Below are 22,914 nucleotides of genomic sequence, written 5' to 3'. Positions count from 1 at the left end.
AATTTGAAAGCGGCCAACATAATCTGCAGAAAGCTTATAAACTATGCAAGTATTTTACATACGCATATTTGCGTGTACATGTGGATGGGCAGTGAGAGAAATATGCAAACAACCCAACTTAATTTACAGCTATTTCCTTCATTAATTTTGAGTGACAACCTTAATTGGCCCAGAGTTTTCAAACGATCAAAAAACAATGCATAATTAAACTTTTAAGAATTTATTTAATAACGATGTTCCTTTTCATGTTCTGGGGGAAAAAATCGTTACTACAGACTTGGGGAGACAAAAAAGAAGGAAACTCAACAAAGTTGAGTGTTATCCAGTACTTTCCCTGCCGAAAAAGTGCAGGGAAATTTAATTTCAGTTGATTGACAGTCTCTATGGAAACGGCCAGGTCTTAATTCGTCTGGAGCCGCCCTCTGGTGTAGTTTGACCAATCAATCGAGAACGATCCGAATCTGCTACAGACTGGGTCGCCGTCACGTTGAAAACACACAAGAATCATCCCGGGAGATAGTTATCTGCATGAGGGGAAAAAACCTGATCGGCAGGATCCAGCCGAAAAGAGAAGGCTTTGGGGCATAAGTGGCAGAGAAGGGGAGGGGAGGGGGAAGAATTTTTTTTTTTAAAAAAGAGCAACATGTCTTCCGCTTCAAACGAAATCACGAACACAATTGAGATTAAAGAAGAAAACGACAGCCTGCAACCAAAGGTCAACACATTGGACTCTCCGGCCACTCTGGAGCCTGAAGTGAGTGCACTTTCTGCAAGCCCGGAGATTTCCGAGCAAGTACCCGTGGAGTTACTCAGCAACCCTGCCGCAGCGCTGACTTTCTCGCCGGAGCAAGTGGCGTGTGTCTGCGAGGCTTTGCAACAAGGAGGGAACCTGGATCGCTTAGCCCAGTTCTTGTGGTCCCTGCCTCCCAGCGATCTGCTACGTGGCAACGAAAGCATCCTGAAAGCTCGGGCTCTGGTGGCTTTCCACCAGAGTCGCTACAAAGAACTTTACAGCATTCTGGAGAGTCACAACTTCGACGCGTCCTGCCACACTTCCCTACAAGACCTGTGGTACAAAGCCCGGTACACAGAAGCCGAGAAGGTCCGCGGCCGGCCCCTGGGGGCTGTGGATAAGTACAGGCTGCGGAGGAAGTTCCCCTTGCCCAGGACCATATGGGACGGCGAGGAGAGGGTCTACTGCTTCAAGGAGAGATCGCGGAACGCGCTCAAAGAGCTGTACAAGCAGAATCGCTACCCATCGCCGGCCGAGAAGCGGAATCTGGCCAAGATCACGGGGCTTTCCCTCACCCAGGTCAGCAACTGGTTCAAAAACAGGCGCCAGCGAGACCGCAATCCATCGGAAAGCCAGTCGAAAAGGTGAGGCGCCCAAAAAACTTCCCAAGTCTTCTGTTTCCCGGTCGGGGGCGCTTCCTAATGCCACAAAATGGCGCTTATCTAGTCCTTTATTTCCTACTTTAAAGTTACAGTGGATCACGAAGGATTGTGGAAAGTATCATAATTTTTTTTGTTTTACACCCCCCACTCCCCCCCCCCCCCCTTTACACAGGGTCAGGGCTTCATCCACTGCTCAATTGAGAGGGGGAGGGGAAACTATTGAAGGAAGTTTTTTTTAAACGAGATCGAAGAGCAGAAACGCACCTTTTTTAAATGGTGTATGTAATTTATTTTAGGGAAAAATAAAATTCCAGCGTTTCCAGCTAGAGTGTGTGTGAGGGGGCCGGTGCTTTTCTGGTTGGTTTAAGTTGCTTTGCAGCATGGTCGTACATTCGCTTTGTTTTGAAACCTGAGTCTTTCCCATTCAGCTCGAATTTCAGCGGAGTTCACTTCTCCAAAGCGAAGTTTGCCCCGATTCTCTCCCCCCCCCCCCCACACCTCGCTCATATCTCACATATTGCGGAGGGGGGTGGGTGGGGGAACAAGTGCTTTTGCTGGGGAATGGAGTGGATTATTTTCCTCATTTTTTAAAAAACAGATCCAGTGTGGTGGATTTACTTTTTCGCTTTGTGCCATAAAGGTACTGAAAGGCTTTGTGTTTAAAGGGGGAGTGCGCACCTGGTGGAGGTAGTATCGAGCGACAAGCTCGAACTGTATTCATTTCAAATGGTGATGTAAGAAACTGCTGGAGGGCATTTGTAAAGTAAACGAGGTGAAGGACGCCTTTGTACTCGGGCAGCGCACCATGCAGTTGTTAAAGAAGAAGTCAGATTCCGCAAATAGAACTAATGCTCCTGACTCATGGGCCATTCTTGTACCCTTTTTTTAAAAAAAAATAAAAGGCATCCTGTGCAAAAAAGGCGACTTCATTGCAAACAAAATACACACACACATACACGAGGTAATCCTTTGATGTAATTTGGGAAAGAACGAATTAGTCGCAACTTTACTGGGTGCCACCCCGAAAGGTCAGAGTTGCATATACTGAGTTGCACTCGGGGTTTATTTCATCGAGATGGCGGGAGAAAGACACCCCTCGGGCAAAGTAAGCGCTTAAGATTATCTAGCATGCCATTTGCAATCAAAATTCAAATTGAACGTTTGGCTGGAGGACTTTTTTTAAAAAAAGAAAAATACGGATCCAACGGTGATCAGTGACGTTTTGCAATTTTATTTAAAAACATGAATGTTATTTACAAAATACAGGCGATGTATAACCGATAACTTAAACAGCAAGCTGCGAATCTGTAACAAAAGCAGGAATTGTTGGAAATATACAATAGGCCAGTAAGCATTCCTGAAGAGAAAAGATGTATTAACATTCAGAGTTATGACCCTTTGTCACTAGTAGTCCACAAACAGTAAGGGAAGTCAGTGTAGTTAATTGAAAGTCTCTGTACCTCAATAATAACGCCCAAGCTGGATATTTTAATTTGCACAACACAGCCTACGTGTGTAATAAGGGATACTGGTTTAAAATCTTTAGGCAAAACAAAACAGCCAAATAAATGAACAATGTGGGAAGCAAACCCAAAACACCAAAGTGTAAAAAAGATTCTGGTATGACATGATGGTATTTCACTCCAAATAAATTACTGTACTTGATCGAATGTAAAAATAATAGCTAGAGCTGTTCTAAAATCAGTTTTCAAATGCATTATCTGATACTTTTAAGAAATTTTAGTTACCTGCTGCATTTTTGGGAATTCACCAGTTTTATTGGACAGAACACCAAAACTGTGGAATTAATTGGAGCCTCTGTACTCTATTCTAACGTGATAACTTGTTTATTTTAAGTGGGTTAATAGCTCAACAAAGGTAGTTGGAAATGAATGTCATGTGAAAATGCACATCCCATATTATTGGCAACAGTCCTCAACTCATTAAGGATCAGATTTTACATGGTGGAGGAAAAGAGTGGGCACACAAATTATTCAAAAATTAAATGGCACCCTGCAGCTTTGGATATGGGAGGGATGGTGCTCATTATAAACAGTACCGCACAGAAAGAGGCCATTCATCCCATGGCTTTTCTGAAGAGCTAACCAGTTAGCTCTTTTTTCTCTTTATCCAATTCCCTTTTGAAGCCTACTATTGAACCTGTATCCACCATCCTATCAGGCTGTGCATTCGAAATCCTAACCACTCATTGCTTTAAAAAACAAGATTTTCATCATGTTGCTTCCGGTACTCTTACTAGCCACCTTAAATCTGTGCTCTCTGGTTATCAACTATTCAGCTGTTGGAATTAGTTTATCTTTATTCATTCTATATAAGCCCTATATGATTTAAAAACCTCCTATTAATCTCTGCTCTATGTCTATCGACATAACTGTAATCCTTCATCTCTTAAACTATTCTAGTAAATTGCTTCTGTAACCTCTCCAAAGGCAGATTCGACCCACAGTGCCACAGTCTCCACCACGGGTTAGGCAACGTGACAGGTCCCAGTCAACCCCAGCCAGAACAGGGATTGAACCCTGTGATGTTGGCACCAATCTGGTCCACACCAGCTATCCAGCCAACTGGCTCCCAAGGAGTCCCAAGTTGCTGTGGCTACATGCATGTTGTAGTCTGAAGCAATGGATTGTGATGGTAGAGGCTCCAATTTCTTCCCTCACATGGATGTGTGATGCATGAAATCTTCACCTTTCATCACATAAATCTCTCCTGTTCTTACTGCCAACATTATGTTGGAAGGATTTACAAGTTGATACTCGACTAGTTTGGTCACATTATGAACACATATTCCATGGCCGCCAAGTTCTGGAGTGGGACTTGAACCTAGAGCTTCGGGCTCAGAGGCAGGGACAATATCCATTATGCCACAAGACCCAAAACCTTCAGGTTCTTCATAAAGTGCGATCCTCATAATTGGAAACAGCTGGGGCTGAACTAGTATTTTATGTAGGCTGAGTATAACTTCCTGGCCTTTGTAGTCTCTGCCTCTATTTATAAAGGTGAAGATTTCAATGCTGGGAACATGCCTCTTCCATTTTGAACACCCCAGGATTTTTCATTTTGGGCTGGCACCCCACTGACCCAATCAAATGTGGGTTCTGATCCCACACTGTGTCAGGAGCAGCAAACTGACAAAGTTTTTGCTCTCTGAAGAAGTCATATGGACTCGAAATGTTAACTCTGTTTTCCTCCCCACAGATGCTGTTAGACCTGCTGAGTTTTTCCAGCATTTTTTGTTTTTTGTTGTAGCAACTTTTGCTGGATTGATCAATTGATGGGCAGGCCTTTGAATCTAGAGGGCCAATAGGAGGCCCATGCAGGAGTGGGGGGCGGGGGGGGTCACCTCAAGCTGTAGAGGGGTCTCAAAGTGAGCTTGGAATGCTGACCGCACCCCCTCCCCCCCCCCTCTGTCCTAGTCTGGTGCCAAGAGCCAGCCTCCAGGCCTAATTCATGCTCCTAACGCCATGGGAGACCTGCAGGCCAACTGAAAAATTCCAGTCAGCCTTCTGATCAATGGCCTTCATTTATTTTTTAATTGACTTAACATGCTGCTTGAGGAATTGTAGCCTTTCCTCATCCCATCAGACCTCTAGGAAAATGGATGAGATTTGGGACCATGGCAGCCAGTGTTAGGAAATTCCATGCCATGCCTCCATTCCTGCTCCTATATCCAGACCAAAATCCCACCCCTGGTCTCTCTAGCACTTACTTGTTATTGGGAATTAATTGTGACTCTAGCCTCAGTAAAGCAATCCGTCCTTGGGCCTACTTTTAGAGAGATTTTCAATTTATGTGATAAAGCTATTACTAGTTTTATGCTATATGGGTGTTGCCCTGTGCCCACTATGAACTGAGATGTGATAAATCCTTTCCCACCCCTGGGTGAAGTGCGTTTCATGAGGGATATGTTGAGATGGCAGAAAGGAAAACTTCATCCCATCAGTCTGAGCTGGATCAAGCATTGTTCTCAAAATCTGAGGGTTAATGCTCAAGCCCATTGGACAATATTCTCCCCAGGACAGCTGCAAGTTTGAACATCATTGTGATGTTTCAGTGATTCATTTTATGATATTAATTTATAGCAGCACCCCTTCTGATATTTATGTAATTGTATATTCAAATAAGTGGGCTGGGGTAACTTGCACTTTTCATGCCATACATACTTGATACAGTATAACTGGTGAATTTTGCTTCAATGTCTAATAATGGTCTTCAAATTTTAGTCTTCTAAAAGCATTATATTAAATTTCAGAGTTGCTTAGTTATTTTCTATCACAGTTCTTCTGTTCGTTTTCCAGGATCCCTTAGTGGCACTGAACTTAACACTGCACTTGATCAATATATTTTTGGATTGCATTATAATTTTATATAAAATATAATTTCTAAACATTGAATACTGGAACTTAGCCACTGGGCTTAAGCATCCTCTAACCTACAATAAATGAAATTTTATTGTGCAGAATACTTATGCAGTCATCTACAGTATTATAACATTGTGCTTTCCCCCTTTGAGACCATAAGATCATAAAAAATAGGAGTAGGCTATTTGGCCCATCGAATCTGATTTGCTATTCAATAGGATAATGGATAAACTCCAGTTTCCTGCCTGTCCCCCATAATCCTTGAGGCTGCTTTTTTTGTGAATTATGAAATCCTATCATGCTAGTTTTTTTTCATGGTACGATGTTTTATCCAGGGCAGTAAGTTTATTGGACAGTGGATTATAATTCATTGCATTAAAACAAAAGCTTAAAATATGGTTGTTAAGCATCATATATTAATAAAACAGTACTTGTATTTTTTAAACCTGTTTCCACAGTGAATCAGATGGTAATCACAGCACTGAAGATGAGTCCAGCAAGGGTCAAGATGATATGTCACCTCGTCCATTGTCAAATCCATCTGATGGGATGAACCACTCCAATATCCATAATCCTCCAGAAGGCATGTTCATGCATCACATCGGGGAACTGAAGCCCTCCCAGAGTTCCTCTGGCATACTACTGAATGGAAACCTTGTTACTACAAATGGCTCTCCTGTGTTTTACAGTGGAAGTTCTTTTATCCAAGGTCCTAATGGGGTCCTTGTTAATGGACTGTCTTTAGGAAATGCCCAGACAATAAGTTTAAGCCCAATAGGAACCACTTCCAGTGTGCTGGTTAACGGTATTTCAAATGGTGAGTTATTAGTGAATTGCTCTCCTTCAAATAAGGATTTTAAAAATGTGACTGAATCATTGTCCTATTCAACTGTGACTTTCAATCCCAATTCATCTGTTCCTTTCTCAGGATCTGCTGGTGGCACTGAACTTAAAACTGAAAGTGTACACATGCTTACCTCTGAAGAAGTGGTATCTCCAGGATCTGCTGAAGTTAGTAGAGGCCCGACTCAAGTAAATCAGTATGGCGTTGTGCAGCTCCAAAATTCAGAAAATAACATCCAACTGGTAAATGGAAATATTGGGTTACCTTCACTGCAGCTGCCTTCTGTTTCTGCTGCAACATCACAGGGTGAGTTTCTTTGATTTTTCTGAGAGATTGGTCCAGACCTTGGGTTAATTCAATTTAACATTGGGCATGCATTCCATATACAATTCCTTAAACATGCTGACAGAGCTCAGTTTCATTGTGCTACAGCAAAAATAAGGAATATTTAAAAAATATATTAGTATTGTATTTTAGTTTTGTTTGTATGTGTTGAATTGAGCAAGTGACTGTATATGAGAATATTGATGTTGAGAAGCACTATGCCTGAAAAATAGAAGCCCTGTTCAGTCCACAGCAGCAGACCAGCTGCATATAGACATCATCAGCTTACTTAACTGGATTGGTATTTAGGCTGGCAGACTTGTACATATTGTAAAAATCCCCACTGAATCTTGGAATAGTTGAGGGCCTGTTTTGCAACTTTCTCTGTGAACGTCTCCCCCTGCTCCCACCCCCACCTAAAAAAAGTTGTGTTGCACAATTAACCCTTGCAATGTGAATTTTACAGCACAAAAGAAGCAAATCTGTAAAATATGCTAAAAATGTGATAAGTTCAGTGCTTGCATAGTGAATAACAATTACCTTACAAAGTCCTTTGCAGAATTACAACCACCCTGTATGATTTAGTCACATGGCAAGGTCACTGGGCGAAAGTCACAGGTCATTTGCAGGATGCCATACCCTTTGAAAATTGGCTATTACATGTCTTGTCCTTTTCACTTGAGAGCTCTAACTTCAGTTCTGTTGGGTCCTTAACAAGAGTATTTAGCAATCTGAGATTGCCTGTCTGACACTGGATCAAAATTGGAAATACTTTCCCATGGTCATACCTATAACCAAAAGCAAAATCTTCTGGTAACCTTTCCATGGCCTATAATAATAAGTCCATTGTGTTCTGCATTCTGGTGATGCACAGATAGCAAATAATCAATGGCCTTTACATTGTAGCACAGCTGCTGATTTCAGCCTTGACTTTGGTATCCTGTGCACTATATGATACAAATGAAACTGTGCCATTTGGCATTTGATGAGCAGGGTTCCCTCAGGCGGCAGTTTTGCATAGCTTCCTGAGAACAGCCATGCTACCGGTGGCAAATGCAAAAGTGGTGGCTGAATGTAGCCCTTCAAAACAGTCCAAAGGTAGAGTTTACTTAATAACTGGCTTATACTCCCCTTCCCCAGTCAACAGAGAAGTACTGATGTCAGAAAAATAAAGTGATAATTGTGAATTTTAAACAAGTGAACATGCACAAGCTTGCAGATGTGCATTTGTTATGCTTTAGTCGCTGGCACAAATTAAAATAGTTCTACTGCATATTGGGGGGGGTGTGCGCGCGCGCGCGGGGGATCACTTTATGAACCTACCTTACTGAGTTGAATCTCCCTAATATGAGAAGTGTAAACATTCACAACCCTAGTCCACATATAGCTGCTGCCTACATAAAAGCTAATGCAATCTTAAAGAGCATAGAATTAAAATAAATAAAAATATTTTTAATGTCCTTGGCAAATTGTTTCATTGTGCATCATGAACCAGTTTAAATATCTGCCTGCATGCATAAATTACAGCTAGGACAAACAATTTTTTTTTAATAAAACATTTTTTTTGTCGCTTGCTTTAAGATACATACTGTTTCCTGGATAATATATATACTAATGCCTTGGAAGCATGAACAAAACTGTTACCGTAAGCCACTATAATTAACAGAGTTAACATCTCTCAGCGCATAACTACCCTGGGTAACCTTGAAATGTGCTGAAATTGTGGGTGCTAGCTCAATTTTTCTGTTGTCAAGAGTTTAAATTTTATTCGGGTCCAACTTCATCTGTATTAATAGTAATTTAGAACAGTGTTGCACAGGCAGTACAACAGTAGCCATTCCAGCCCCTGAGGCATGAAGCAGGGTATCATTCCTGCTGTTTAAATTCCATTTTTATTCCTCTCTTTGTTGTGTATCATCTTTTTGTATAATTAATTTTATCTTTTCCTCTCCTAGAGATTTTGAGTCTTTGGTAGGATAAATATCATGGATACTCATTACCTCCACTCCCTGAAATATCTTACCCACCCCTCTCCTTTTTATTCAATCTTGTTTATTTTCTCTTTTTCTTCTTAATCACTTTCTTTCCTCTCGCTCCTTTTTCTTTCTTTTCTCTCTAGCTTTTTCCTTGTCTCCTCTGTTATTCACTCTTTTTGTCTTTCTCCTTGCTCCATCCCATGAGAAGTGATTGAACACTAGGGAAAGTCATTCTAGAATGGTGTTGCTTTCTATTTAACAGGTTGCAGGTTTGCAAAGACTGAAGCAAATTACTTACTTGTTTTCTCAGAGGAACATGGGGTAAAGTTAAGAAAAAATACTTTTTTTTGGTCTCATTTTTCCTTCCATCCAGTTTCCCTTTTGTTGTTTTGATTGTTTGCAACCCTAGCATCCAATTTGACTGTGCATTGAACTTACAGCTCAATACCCTCTTCATCACAAAAGCTGCTTACTTCCACCCTAACAATACCAGCCCACTTCTATCTTAGCCCATTTGCTGTTGAACCCTCATGCTGGCCATTGTCATCTCCAGTTTCTGCTGGAGTGTCTTCCATCCTCAATCCTCTGTAAACTTCGGCTCATCCAAAAATCTGCCTTTATCCTATACCATGTTAAGTCCCACTTACCTATTACCCCTAATCTCACTGACCTACAATGGCACCATTCCCAACACTTCAATTTTAAAAATTCTTTTTTAGAATTTTCAATGCTCTTCATCATCTTGTTAATCGCATTTGTGGCTGGGCCACATTAAGCATTAACCAGCCTTGTTCTCCCTGCCAAAACTGTTCACTACTCCAGGATCATATTGAAAACAAAGATAGCTCTAAGCTTCTTTTTCCATTACCAACTAACTCCATAAAATCCTCTTATGTACCCCTTGCACTCTCAGCAACAAATGTGAAAAGTTCATGCATTTCTTTCTCATTAAGATTAAGACCATCCATTCAACTGGCTGTGCCACACCCCTCCTTTTCCCCTTGTCAACCAGGCTAAGGTCAGCTCCCTAGCCCTAAACCCACATGCTTCTCTAATTTTTCTCCATGTTCTCTGCCGCTCTTCTTGCTTACCTCTATTTCTATCCTGTTCCCACTTAACTGGTGACGATTCAACTTCCCTTCCTAGCCCTCATGTTAATTGGCATTTTAAGTGGTTATGTCCTCTGGTGCTGTCCCCTTTCTTATCCAACCTTCCAGCGTCATCATGCTCAAAAAACATAACCTTGAGCCCACTTTCCTTGCAAATTAGTGTCTCATTGCCAACCTGACTTGCATTGCCAAATTGCCATCTTCCAAATCTGTGCCTGCTTTTCTTGCAACTCCATGTTTGAACCTCTACAATCAGTTTTCCACCCTGCCATGGTACTCCAACAATCCTAATTAAAGTCTTAAGTGACATCCTGTGTGACTGAGCTTGGTGCATTATCCTCCCTCACCCTTCATGACATCTCTGAAGCCTTTGAATGGTTGACCATACCAACATTCTCCCTCATGACACTTCCATTATCCAGCTGAATGGGACAGCTGTTCCCTGGTTCTGTTCTTATCTTTCCTGTCGCACCCAGAGAATTTCCTCTAGTGGCTTCTCTTCCTGCTCCCACATCATTACTCCAGAGTCCATCAAGGATTTATCCTTGGCTATCTCCTTTTTTCATCCATGATGCCTCTTGGTGACTTCATGCAAAGACACAACAACCAGTTCTCTCTCAACACTACCTCTCTTGACTCCTCCAGTGCTTCCGTGTTGTCAGACTACTTGTTAAACTCCTATTTTATGGATTAGCTGCAATTTAATTCATTAATCACTGGAAGGACCAAAGCCATTGTTTTCAGGCCCCACCATAAACTCCCCTCACTCTATCACTCCATCTTCCACTCTGGCCAGTGTCTCGGGCTGAACCAAGCTGTTTCTAACCTCGGTATATTACTTGACCATGAACTGAGCTTTGGACCCCAAATCCTCTCCTTCGCCAAGTCCGTCAATCCTGCCTCCAAAATATCATCTGTCTTTGCTGCTACCAAAACTCTCATCCATGCTTTAATTACCTCCACACCTAATTATTTTAATGCTTTCATGGCCTGTCTCCCATCTTCCATCCACCATTAACTTGAACTCAACCAAAACTCTGCTGCCTGTATCCTAATTCTCACTAAGCCCTGTTCACCCATCGCCCCTGTATGCTTTGACCTATTTTGGCAAATTGGTCACCAACACCTTGAATTTAACAAAAATTTACTTTAATGTAGCAGGTTTAACGTAATAAAACATCCCAAGACACTTTACAGATGCATTGCAAAACACAATGTGACAGCGAACCGCACAAGGAGATATTAGGATCGATGGCTGAAAGCTTGGTCATAGAATAGAGGTAGGTTTTAAGGAGTATCTTAATGGAGGAAAGTACAATAGAGAGGTGGAAAGGCTTAGGAAGGGAATATCAGAGCTTAGGGCTGAGGAATCTCGCAGCATGGCCACCAGTGGTAGAGGAATCAAAATCAGAGATGCTCAAGAAGAGCATCAAAGAGGAGCACTAGATATCTTAGTGGTTTCTAGGGCTGGAGAGATTTCAGAGCTAGAGAGGGGCAAAGCCATGGAGAAATTTGAAAACAAGGATGAGAAGTTTAAAATTGAGGTGTTTCCTATAACGGGGAGCTAGTGTAGGTCAATGAGCACAAGGGTGAAAAGGATTTGGTGCGAGCTGGGACCTGGGCAGCAGAGTTTTGGGTGACAGAGGGTGGAATGTGGGAGGCCAACCAGGAGCATGTTGGAATAGTCAAGTAGAGAAGTAACAAAGGTATGGATAAAGGCTTCAGCAGCAGAAGAGCTAAGGCAGGGCTGTGTCAGCAAGTGCCACAGTGGGTGAAATAGGAGGCCTTTGTGACGACTTGGATCTGCAGTTGAAAGCTCATCTCAAAATCAGTTGACAGCAAGGTTGCGAACAGTCTACCTCAGACGGTTGGCCAGAGAGAGAATCAAGTCTGTGGCAAAGGAATAGAGTTTGTGTGGGGATTGAAGAAAATGGCTTTAGCCTTCCCACTATATAATTGAAGGAAATTTCTGCTCACCCAGCACTGGATGTCAGATTAGCATTCTGACCATTTAGATACAGTGGAGGGGTCAAGAGGCGTGGTGATGATGTAAAGCTGGGTGTTGTCAGTGTACATGTGGAAACTTAATGTGTATTTTCAGATGATGTTGCTGAGGGACAGTGTGCCAATGTGAAGAACCTGGGGGCCAAGGGTGGATTGTTGGGGGACACCAGGAGTCACTGCAGGAATAGGAAGAGAAGTGTAATGGTAATTCTCTGGCTAAGATTAAATAGATAAGAATGGAACAAGGTGAGTGCAGTTCCATTCAGCTGGACGATGGTGGAAAAGCATTGGAAGATTATGGTGTGATCAACTATATCAAAGGCTGTAGACTCGTCGAGAATGATGAGGAAGGATAGTTTATCTTTGTCACAGCCACTTAGGATGTCACTTATGACTTTAATAAGTCCTGTTTCAGAATTATGTTGGAGGTGGAAACCTAATTGGAGACATTCTAACATGGAGTTCTGGGAAAGATGGGCACAAACTTGGGAGGCAACAACACTTACAATTAGTAGGAGAGAAGGTTAGAGATGGGGAATAAAAACAGAAAATGCTCAAAATCCTCAGCAGGTCTGGCAGCATCTGTGGAGAGAGAAACAGGGTTTATGCTTCAGATCATGACCTTTCATCAAACGGGGGTTAGGGATAGGATACCATTTGCAAGGATGGTGGGGTCAAGGATCGGTTTTTTGGGGAGATGGTTGATGGCAGATTCGAAGGAGAGGACAACGCCTAAGGAGAGAGAATCATTAACAATGTCAGCTAACATGTGAGTCAGGAAGGGAAGTTGGGTGGTCAGTAGTCTCTTGGGAATAGGATCAAGAGAGTAGGAAGGTGGGTTTAATGGTCAAGATGAGCTTGGAGATGGCATGAGAGAATATAGGAGAGACAGTAAAGAAAGATGTAAGTTCAGGACTAGGGCAGGTGGGAGTCTTGGGTAAAGTTTCCCTAGCCCACCAGGCCAAAGAGATCATGTGAGAGGAGTTGTAAATGAAAGGGAATCAATGAGGTACTAGAGCAGGATAGTGATTTGGGTAATGTTAATCGGAGTATGGCAGCAAGAGACAGAGCGTACAAACTTAAGAGTGCAATAGCAGGTCACGAAAATAGTAAAAAGACAGAGTTAAAGGCTCTGTATCTGATTGTGTGCAACATTCATAACAAAATGAATGAATTGTTAGCACAGATGAAAATAAAGATCTATGACTTGATAACCATTACCAAAACACGGTTGCACGGTGACCAAGGCTGAGACCTGAATGTTGGACGATATTTGACATTTCAAAAAGATAGGAAGCTAGGAAAAGATGGTGGGGTAGCTCTATTAATTAAGGATGCCATTAGTACAGAAGTGAGAGATGACCTTGACTCGAAAGATCAAGATGTAGAATCATTTTGGGTAGAGACAAGAAGTAGGAAAGGTAAGAGGTCACTTATGGGAGTAGTTTATAGGTCCCCTAACAGTAGTTACTGTAGGACAGAGTACACTGGAAGAAATAAATGGGGCTTGCAAGAAAGGCACCACAATAATCATGGGTGACTTTAATGTACATGTCAGTTGGGTTAATCAGATTGGCAAAGGTAAAGTTAGTTCATAATATGTATTTGGGACAATTTCTTATAGCAGCATGAGCCAATGAGGGAGCAGGTTATTCTAGACCTGGTAATGTGCAATTAGACAGGATTAATCAATAACCTCATGGTAAAAGAGTCTCTAGGTGACAACGATCATACCATCATAGAAGTTCACATTCAGTTTGAAGGGGAGAATTGTGGGTCTAAGATTAATGTTTAAACTTGAATAAAGATAAGGGTATGAAGGCAGAGGTGGCTAAGGTGAACTGAAAAGCTAGGTTAAAAGGTAGGACAGTAGAGATGTAATGGCAGACTTTTAAGGATATTTTGATAACGTTCAGCAAAAATAACTTTCCCAGGGAGAATGAGGGACTCCTTTAGAAGGATTCATTGTCTGTGGCTAAATAAGGAAGTTAAGGATTGTATCAAATTGAAAGAAACTGTACAAAGCTGCAAAGGTAAATCAGAAGATTGGTCTGATTTTAAGAACCAGCAAATGATGACTACTTTCTCCCTCTTTATTGTTTTTCTAGAGTGAGAGAGAAAGCTAGTTAGTAATTATAAAAAGCAGATAGTAATGAGTTTCTACAAGTATTTAAATAGGAAGGGAATAACGAAAGCTCGCGTTGGTCCTCTAGAGAGAGTCTGAGGAATTAGTAATGGAAAACAAGGAAATGGTGGAGGCGTTGAACAGGTATTTTATGTCTGTCTTCACTGTAGAAGGCTTGGAAAACTTCCTAAAGATTCTTGAAAATCAATATAAGAAAGGGAGAAAGGAACTTAACACAATCACCCTCACTCAGGAAAAGGCGCTGGGGAAACTTAGACCTAAGGGCTGACAAGTCCTCAGGACCAGATGGCCTGCACCCAAAAGAAGTGGCTGCAGAGATAAGGGGGGGGAGGGGGGGGGGGGTGTGGAAAGGTGGGGGGGGTGGGTGTAGAGTAAGAAAACGGGAACCTATAGCCTAACATCTTTCGTGTGGAAATTGCTAGAATCCATCATTAAGGAGGTTATAGCAGCATGCTTAGAAAATCATCATGTGATCAGGCAGAGTCAAATTGTTTTGTGAAAGGAAAATCATGTATAACTAATTATTAGAGCTCGTTGAGAAAGTAAAAAGCAGTGGAGGTTGAGTCATTGAATTTATTCAAGGCTGAGTGAGAGAAATTTTTGATAGACAAGGGTTATGAGGGGCAGACAGGAAAGTAGAGTTGAGATGGCAACCAGATTGGCCTGATCTTATCGAATTGCAGAGCAGGCCTGAAAGGTCAAATGGCCTAATCCTGCCCTTTAGTCCTGTGTTCCTATGAAAGGGAGTGAAGTGGCAGTGGCAGCTGATCAGATGGCTTCAGTCATAGTTGTTGTCTTCCTCTGGCTTTCCCCATGTTACATGGGATCGCTACATTGCTGGTTGATCATCTTGATGTTGATAATTTTTTGGGTTTAGTGGGTGCTTTTAAAAGTGGATGCCCTACCTGCCACTAACCTTCCACATTTATCTGGGACTGCAAGCAGAAACACGGCTGACCAGGAATCTCTCCTGTTCTTACCCCCTGCAATAGGCATGCGGGAAGGATGTACAGGTTGACAGTTAACCTGTACCTCTTTGAAACACCTTTCTTTGGTCAAGTCCTGGAGTGGGACTCTAACCTGGCTTCTGGCTCAGAGGTAGAGACACTATCCACTGTGCAACAAGACCTTGGTCTCAATCGTAGTAACAAAAACATTTATGAACCACTCACTTGTTGGAAATAAGGCTGGAGGAGATGGGGAAGAGGGGTTTTAGAAGTCAGGCTTCCAGTGGACAAAAGAAGCCCAGGCTTGCCTTTGAATATCAGGATAATCCTGGAATAGCGAGCAGTTTTAGCAGACAAATGCAGGGCCTGATAGTGCTTTGTGGTTCAGCCAGGCCTGGCGGTGAATAGCTGAAACAGTTGTCTGCCATAACTGCTTAACTCTGCGACCTTTGTACTTAAGGGAATGATAATAAGGGGTGTATGTGGGAATGATCAGGGTGAGAGAGAGTAATGGCTTTAATGGGGGCAAGAGCATTGAAGGTGGAGGTCAGGGTGTAATTGAGCAGATTGGTAGCTGCAGAAATATCATGGTAAGCAGAGGGCCAAAGACTACATAGATTTATGTGCAGTTGTAAGTTGAACTAGTGTTTTCCTGAAGGTAGAGTTTGGAGGGAGAAGCAGGATGTGCTTTTTTGTATCACTGTCCACATTGATCTTGGACAGTGGACAATAGAGAGCTCATGTGCATTGATTGAGTGCCATGGCATTTTAGCAGAAACACAATCATTGTTCACCTTTCATCTGGGCAAACCAGGCCTGTCACTTTTTTTTAAACAACTGGTGTCAAAATTAATAAAAAATATATATGGGCAGAAACCTGTCTCACGTGGTGGCGCTAAACTGATGGTATCAGATTGGCCACCCACTATACGTAGCACCCGATGTTCAGTTCCATTGCAGCAAATAAGATTAAATATCAAGCACTGTGTATAATACATGGCCGATCTGTGCCACCGCCCAAGATCAATGTGGACAGTGATTCAAAAAAAGTGTTGAGAGATGGCCTTATCTGTGATCGATACTATAGGAGTGGCGAGGTAATGAGATGATAAGGTCGGTGAGGGGGGAACTGTGAATATGGGTTGGGGAGTTTACAAGAAGGGTGAAATTAAGGAGGGCAGTGAACTGAGAGGAGAGAGAACATGATGAATTGAGAAGGAGGATAAAATCATCAAGAGGAGAAGCTCCTTAGTGTAAAGGCAGAGAGGAAAGGAGTGAAGATAGCTTATTGAGAAAATTGGATGGTACTTGCCTGGGTGGAAGACAGCCGGGATTTTAAATGAGAGGGGAGAAACGAGGTGAGATGCTCAAAGGAGGAGAAAGTGCCAGAGGAGTAAAGTGACAGACCAAAATGAAATTTGCTTATAGGAGCCACATCACCACAATAGTCTGGAGAGGGGTAAGTGATGAGCTGAGGAGACTTCATCTAAGGGGAAGGTGTCATCACCCTTCCACCAGGTTTCCCTCAAGGCCATGACGTTGGTGTAATAATTCACAGTAAGCTCATGGATTGAAAGGGCTTTGCTCACAGGTGTTTGGACCTTTGGAGGGTGATGTGCAGAGGGATGGTGATAGCTGGACCACTGACTAAGTCCACATGATCAACACTGGGAAAAGCGAGTTGGATAGGGAGGAGATTTCTGTCTTCATGTTTGTTTGAAATCCTTCATGGCTTTGCCCCTGCCAATCCCTGAAAATTCCTACAGCCCCACAACTCTTCCAAAAACTCGGTGTTCCTGTTAACTCTGAACACTTGCGTGACCCCTCTCTCTTCACCCTCCCCACCCCTCCTAATTAATTGCAGCTCTAAGCTCTGGAACCCCATCCCTGAAGCACTCGGCCATTCCTTCTTATTAACATACCTCTTTGAACAAGCTTTCAGTCACCCGTCTTGGTATATTCTCTTTGACTCTGTGTCGATTTGTTTTTTTAAAATATTCTTATTTCTCGTTAAATAAGGCAGTTTAGGAAGTGGAAATGTGGATTTGGAAACATTCCCTACTATATAAACTGGGAGGTGCAAATCTAAGATGCTACAGGACCCACATTAGTGGGAGTGTAACTGTGGCAAGTTTACATTATAGTTTTGGACATAGGAATTTATCATGGAAAATTCAAATTTGATAACGGGAAGTAAGGTCTTGTAGATGGCAAATGTTCACTGAGTTAGGAGTTTATATGTAAAGATTTCACTTCTGTCTTTCTACTGCTTCTAATGTTTGCGTGAATTTATCTTGCTTCATTATAGTATCAGCTGTACAATGGAAAGTATATGCAACAGCAACATTAGATGAAAGCTGATTTTCCTGTTTTATATTGGCATCAACTTTGTTTTTGCTAAAATACTGACAGCGGGAATTTAATCCTCAAGCCTGGCAAAAGCAGCATTGACAAATGAGGCCGGCTGAGAATAAGTGGTGACACTGCTGTGTCAGAGTGCTTCAAGCAGGCAGTATCTACAGAAGAGTCAGTTAAACATACAATTTGAAAGTGCCATTTTCATGTTGGTATCATTTCTACCAATTACAGGTTGATAATTTTAAGCTTGTTGAACCACAATGCTAATTCATTTTTGAAAACATAATGACCAAGTGGCACACCTTTTATCCTGATTTGACTTCCTGTGGAGTAAGCAAAACTAGGTCACCTAAAATTGTTTTCTGCTTTTAAAAGCACAATAGCATTTTGTTGCATGGACTAACAAATTTTTAAAAAATGCTTATAACTGCAACTTCATGCTGGGTATCATCTATCCACTAAGGACTAAATTTGGTTTGCTAAAACAAATTCTACAGCAGCTTTGTGTAAACGTGAGTTTTATTCTTCCCTCCTGCCAGAAAGCAGAGAATATTTGCAATTACGTAAATCAGTACGCTGTTTGTATATTTATGAACATTTACTGACTAAATTTGGTTAGTATGTGCATGTTGTTATGCAATAGACTACTAATACATTTACACTTCAGTAAAAGTTATACTATTTTCTGACTAATAGGAAACATTTTGATAACAAACACTTCAGACGGAGGAACATTCCTAAGTGGTACAGCAGCCAGTCTTCAGCAAGGTAAGGTCTTCTTGGCCGCCACTCTCCCGCCGAATGCAGTAATGTGCACGTTACCTAATTCAGGACAGGCTGTGGCCCCAGTAAAGCAAGATGCATTGGAAGGGGGTCTTGTTTTTTCTCAATTGATGTCAGTGAATGGAAATAATCAACTGAATATTAATACATCTCCTGGGAACCAACCTGGAAATACCCTACAGACTCAAGCCTCAACTCTGGTAAATACAGGGCTGCCTCATAATCTGCCTTTGACTTCTTCAAATCTGCTGAACACATCAAGTACTTTGAGCTTCAGCCTCACGGTGAGTCTGCCATTGTCAACTACTGCACCTTTGAATTGTGATCAACAATTGCCTACTGCCGTCACGAATGCAGTTCCTGTAGTGTCAATGGCCAACAGTCAGTATGCCACACTCCAGAACTGTAACCTACTTTCAAACTCCGGCCAAGAGACTGTAACTGAAACTGGTCTTGGTGCTTCTGACAGTGAAGAGAAAGTTAGAAATCCCATTACAGAAGAAACACATGAATACAGTAGTGGGCATGTCTCAGTACTTCACCCACCAGTAAAAGAAAACTACTTGGTAGTTTTAGAGAACAAACCTAGCAATCACCTGACAGTGATGGACTCTAAATCCAAATATGTTATGAATGATGTGGTTAACAATGTCTGCAAAGAACTAGAAACTGAAGAAAAGGAACTAGCTAAACTTCAAAATGTTCCTATGGATGAAGATATCAGTGACATATAATTGCTTACAAATATGCAACTGGCTGATGAAAATGGGACAGTTTGATATTTTCCGTCCTTGCATTTAGGTAACCAAAGACTGAAGTATTTCTATTATCATATTTTATCTACTTCATAATTTAAAGGAAGAAACTGATAGAAGAAGATTGAGGTAGTCGAACATTATCTGTTACACATTTTTTTTTACTGGAATCTTGAATTCTTAGCTGTAAATTGGTATTTATTTTTCCAAGTTCAAATATGGCATAAAACTCTGGTATTGGCAGCCATAACAAAATTAAGATTTGGTTAGTGTCTTAAAGTTTTATGTCTGTACTGATGGGATTTTCTACTTGTATCGATTGCTTTATATGCATGGTTTGATATCAGTGTACTGTTAGCAAATGTAAACATTACATGATAATATTTCAGGTACACTTGTCATAAATTGGCCTATTGGCGCATGGCCAAAAAACCTCATTTTATTAAACACTACATTTCCCAAAAAAACACGGTAACACTTTTCAAATGTAATTTATTGTTTTTGCAGATTTTTAAACAATTTATCACAAAATTTCCAAAAATTGTAACAGCAAACTTTCTTGACAGTCTTTTATATGACCAATAACTGACAATCAATATGGACTGTACAGATGTATCACTAGAATTACAATTGCAATGTACAGTTTTATTTTTAAATGTCCTAAAGTCCAAGTACTGTGAAATATGATGGGGAGTGCACCATTCCCTTCCTGTTTTCTACCTGCACAAAACATTAATTTAGGTGGAATGTGTAAGAAAGCGAATATCTCAAATTGGTACTACTCCACAATATTATAATAACACAGAGAAACTTTATTTTTTTATCTTGCTGCTTTACTACTTACATGCAGTTAGCTTAATGAAGTGCTTTCTTGCTGAAATGCTTAAACTTTGCCAGCAATGACCTAGACAATAGAGATCTCCTGTGCATTGATTGAGTGCCTTGGCATTTTAGCAGAAACACAGTCACATAGTTCACCATTCATCTGGGCAAACCAGGTCTGTCACTTTTTTTTAAACAACTGGTGTCAAAATTAATTTAAAAATATGTATGGGCAGAAACCTGTCTCACGTGGTGGCGCTAAATTGGTGGTATCAGATTGGTCACCCACTATACGCAGCACCCGATGTTCAGTTCCATTGCATCAAATAGAATTAAATATCAAGCACTGTGTATAATACATGGCCGATCTGTGCCAACGCCCAAGATCAATTTCTACCCTGTATCAACTTAGAGTCACAAGGTGTCACCTTGGTTACTGTTCCAGTGCAGTGACAATCTGTTCTGAGACAATGATACTCAGCTGCCACCAACGTTCACTCTCTCAAGTCAGATCCTGCTGCATCAAGATATATTGCTGGATTCCACATCAATGTGAGCTGAATTTTTTTTTGTATAAATGAGTATGTTTGTTTCTGGGTAAGCTTTATATATGTGCCATATTATATATGGGACTTAAAATGCATTACACACATGTTAGCACTCCACTTGCACAGTCGGGTTGTAATAAATCAAGCATTTCAGATTATGTTCATAATCTGCTTGAGCTTTCATGCTTTGTAATATCTTCTGCACTCAGTAGTGCTACAACCTTGAAGCATGCTCCTGTAGAAGTTGTGGTAGTCATTCCGTCAGCAAGATAAATCCAGGTATCACATGGTGTAATATCACTTCAATTGTAATTTTTTGTCTTTGAGACTCTGCCTGTCATGTTATAATGGCAAGCAAAATATAACTATCAGTAAAAATTACATTTCTATATATTAAATAGAGCAATACTCTGGATATATTCCATGGTAGTAACATCTTAATCTTAAGATGATGATAAACAACTTGAGCTTTGCTCTTGCAGTTTATTATGTCCTTGCAACTGTTTGAAATGTTACTATTTTGCAATCTACCACAGAACAAGTTTTCCTGTATGCAATACACATGGTTTAATCTTTTCCTTCAGAGAAGCATTTTAATGTTTAATCAATTTTCATTAAGTAAACTATTCCCATTTAGAAATTTATCATGCATATTACTGAATTCAAGTTTAACTTTTCTTTGTGCCAGTTACAGTGCACCCTCTGATCACTAATGTAAAGGCATTAGAATGTCTGTTAGTATGTGCTATGAAACATGTTAATATCACTACACATCAAAAATACTTCTTATAAAAGTTCAACATGCCTTAATCTGTTATCATTAGTTTTTACTGCATAATACTTGAAATGTTGGAGCAGACTCCCCTGCCCCCACAATTATTTTTCCCTTCTCTGGCTTGTGTACCTTGCAGGAAGCTTTTCCAAAACTGGAAACAAATGCTGTATTTTTGTGAAATGAAAATTCTGTAACTCTTTTTATGTATACATCTTGCATTTGTTTGTGCAAATTTACTCATTATCTTAATGCGCCTTCTTGCATACAGTGCCTGTGCTTTTGATATATTTTAAGCACTGTGAGGCATTTGAAAACCTGTCCAACCCACTGCAGTTAATAGAAAAATCCTATTCTTCTCCAAGCGAGAACGAAGTGTAGCCAAGTGTGTATGAAGCGTAGCCAAGTATGATTTTTCTGGTATGTGAAAGCCTGACTTGTATGTTGAGACAATCTTCATATTATTTGGATGAGAAGTATTTTTATATGATTATTAAATTCCCCAAAGCAAATGACTATATCAGCAGGAGGTTTGAACAAAGTTTTTTGTGATCCTCACATTGTTACTATCGTGCAAAAAAAAAATCAAAAGCTTTATTGAAGTACTGGTGGAAATTACTGAAGTTTTTAATAAACTGCTCTGCAGACTGTTTAAGGAGGGAGCTGAACAGGATTTCTTATTCCACAAGTGAGTTAATATTGGGTTTGTGTGCTCTAATATTAACCTGAAGCAGCTGGAACTTGCATAAAATATTAGTTATCCATTTTAATTTAATTTTTTTTTGAATTGCTGAACTTTGACCCATGCAAGGTCTGAGGCAGTACGTGGTGTGTTGTGAATTTTCTACATTCAGTTTTCCTATTCTAAATGCTTGTTGGATAAAATCTTTGTTGATCCCTAGAAACTATAGTGTGTTGAGTGGTAATATTTCACTGCCACCTCCTTATCTGACTGCACATGGGGAAAAGTTATGATTTTTTTGTACCTATACGTTTGTTAGTAAAATTTTTATAGCTTGCTCTAAAGGGGTTTTAATTTAAAGGGAAGGTTTTATTAGCCAGTGCAAGTTATATACATTGATTTTAAAGTCTGTTTTACTGTACTGTAGGTTTGGCATGAAGCTTTCTAAACATTTTACATTGGTTTGAATGTGTCTATATATAAACACAGTGTGAGGGATATGGGTAGCGAAAACATCTATACTGCACTAACTTTCTTGGTGATGGTACATTGAGCATGTATTAGTGTTTTGTGTTCGCCCTTGGTATACCAAAGATATTTTAAATATTAGATTTAAAGTATAATCTGGTTTGTGTCTGTACTGTTACATGACCTTTTGTTTATAATCTGAAATGATCTGAGCTTATTTTTCTAAACACTATACTCAATGAACTTTATATTTATACATTTTTGTGCTGCCTTTTGTTTTATTAAATCGTATGGTATGAATGCAATTGATGTATGATGAACTCAGAATTTTGGCCAGAATGTTGGCTGGTTGGTTTAGCTTTTGCACAGCGAGCAATGATTATCACATCACCTGCCAACAAGAAGCACAGCCCTACTTTCCTTAGCGTGATAGCATATGATTCTGCTGGCAACAGAAGTTCTTCAACAGTTTGCTAGCTTTGTGGGTTAACCAGCTAATTGACCATGTTGGGCATTATCCCAATGACTGACCTATCCAGTCCTCTGAAATCCATGCAATCCAGCCGGGATCATTAAGTAGCGATGAACAGGAACTCGAG

At 40.7% G+C, this 22,914-nt stretch overlaps 1 protein-coding gene across 2 annotated transcripts; it reads left to right on the top strand.

The window, feature by feature from the left end:
- Positions 1-529: 529 nt before the first annotated feature.
- LOC121292629 (homeobox protein SIX4-like) lies at positions 530-22,571 on the top strand. Of its 2 annotated transcripts, XM_041214854.1 has the most exons (4): positions 530-1,377; positions 6,236-6,594; positions 6,706-6,927; positions 18,182-22,571. In XM_041214854.1, exons 1-4 carry the CDS (start codon positions 644-646, stop codon positions 19,000-19,002), a joined length of 2,136 nt encoding a protein of 711 aa, XP_041070788.1. In that variant the 5' UTR covers positions 530-643; the 3' UTR covers positions 19,003-22,571. The 2 variants fall into 2 exon arrangements, with proteins under 2 accessions (XP_041070788.1, XP_041070787.1); XM_041214853.1 differs by having other exon boundaries at positions 6,236-6,927.
- The last annotated feature ends 343 nt before the right edge of the window (positions 22,572-22,914 follow it).

This window comes from Carcharodon carcharias, chromosome 20 (assembly GCF_017639515.1).
Source record: "Carcharodon carcharias isolate sCarCar2 chromosome 20, sCarCar2.pri, whole genome shotgun sequence".
In the NCBI taxonomy this organism is placed as follows: Eukaryota; Metazoa; Chordata; class Chondrichthyes; order Lamniformes; family Lamnidae; genus Carcharodon; species Carcharodon carcharias.
This window is presented reverse-complemented; position numbering and strand designations above follow the sequence as displayed.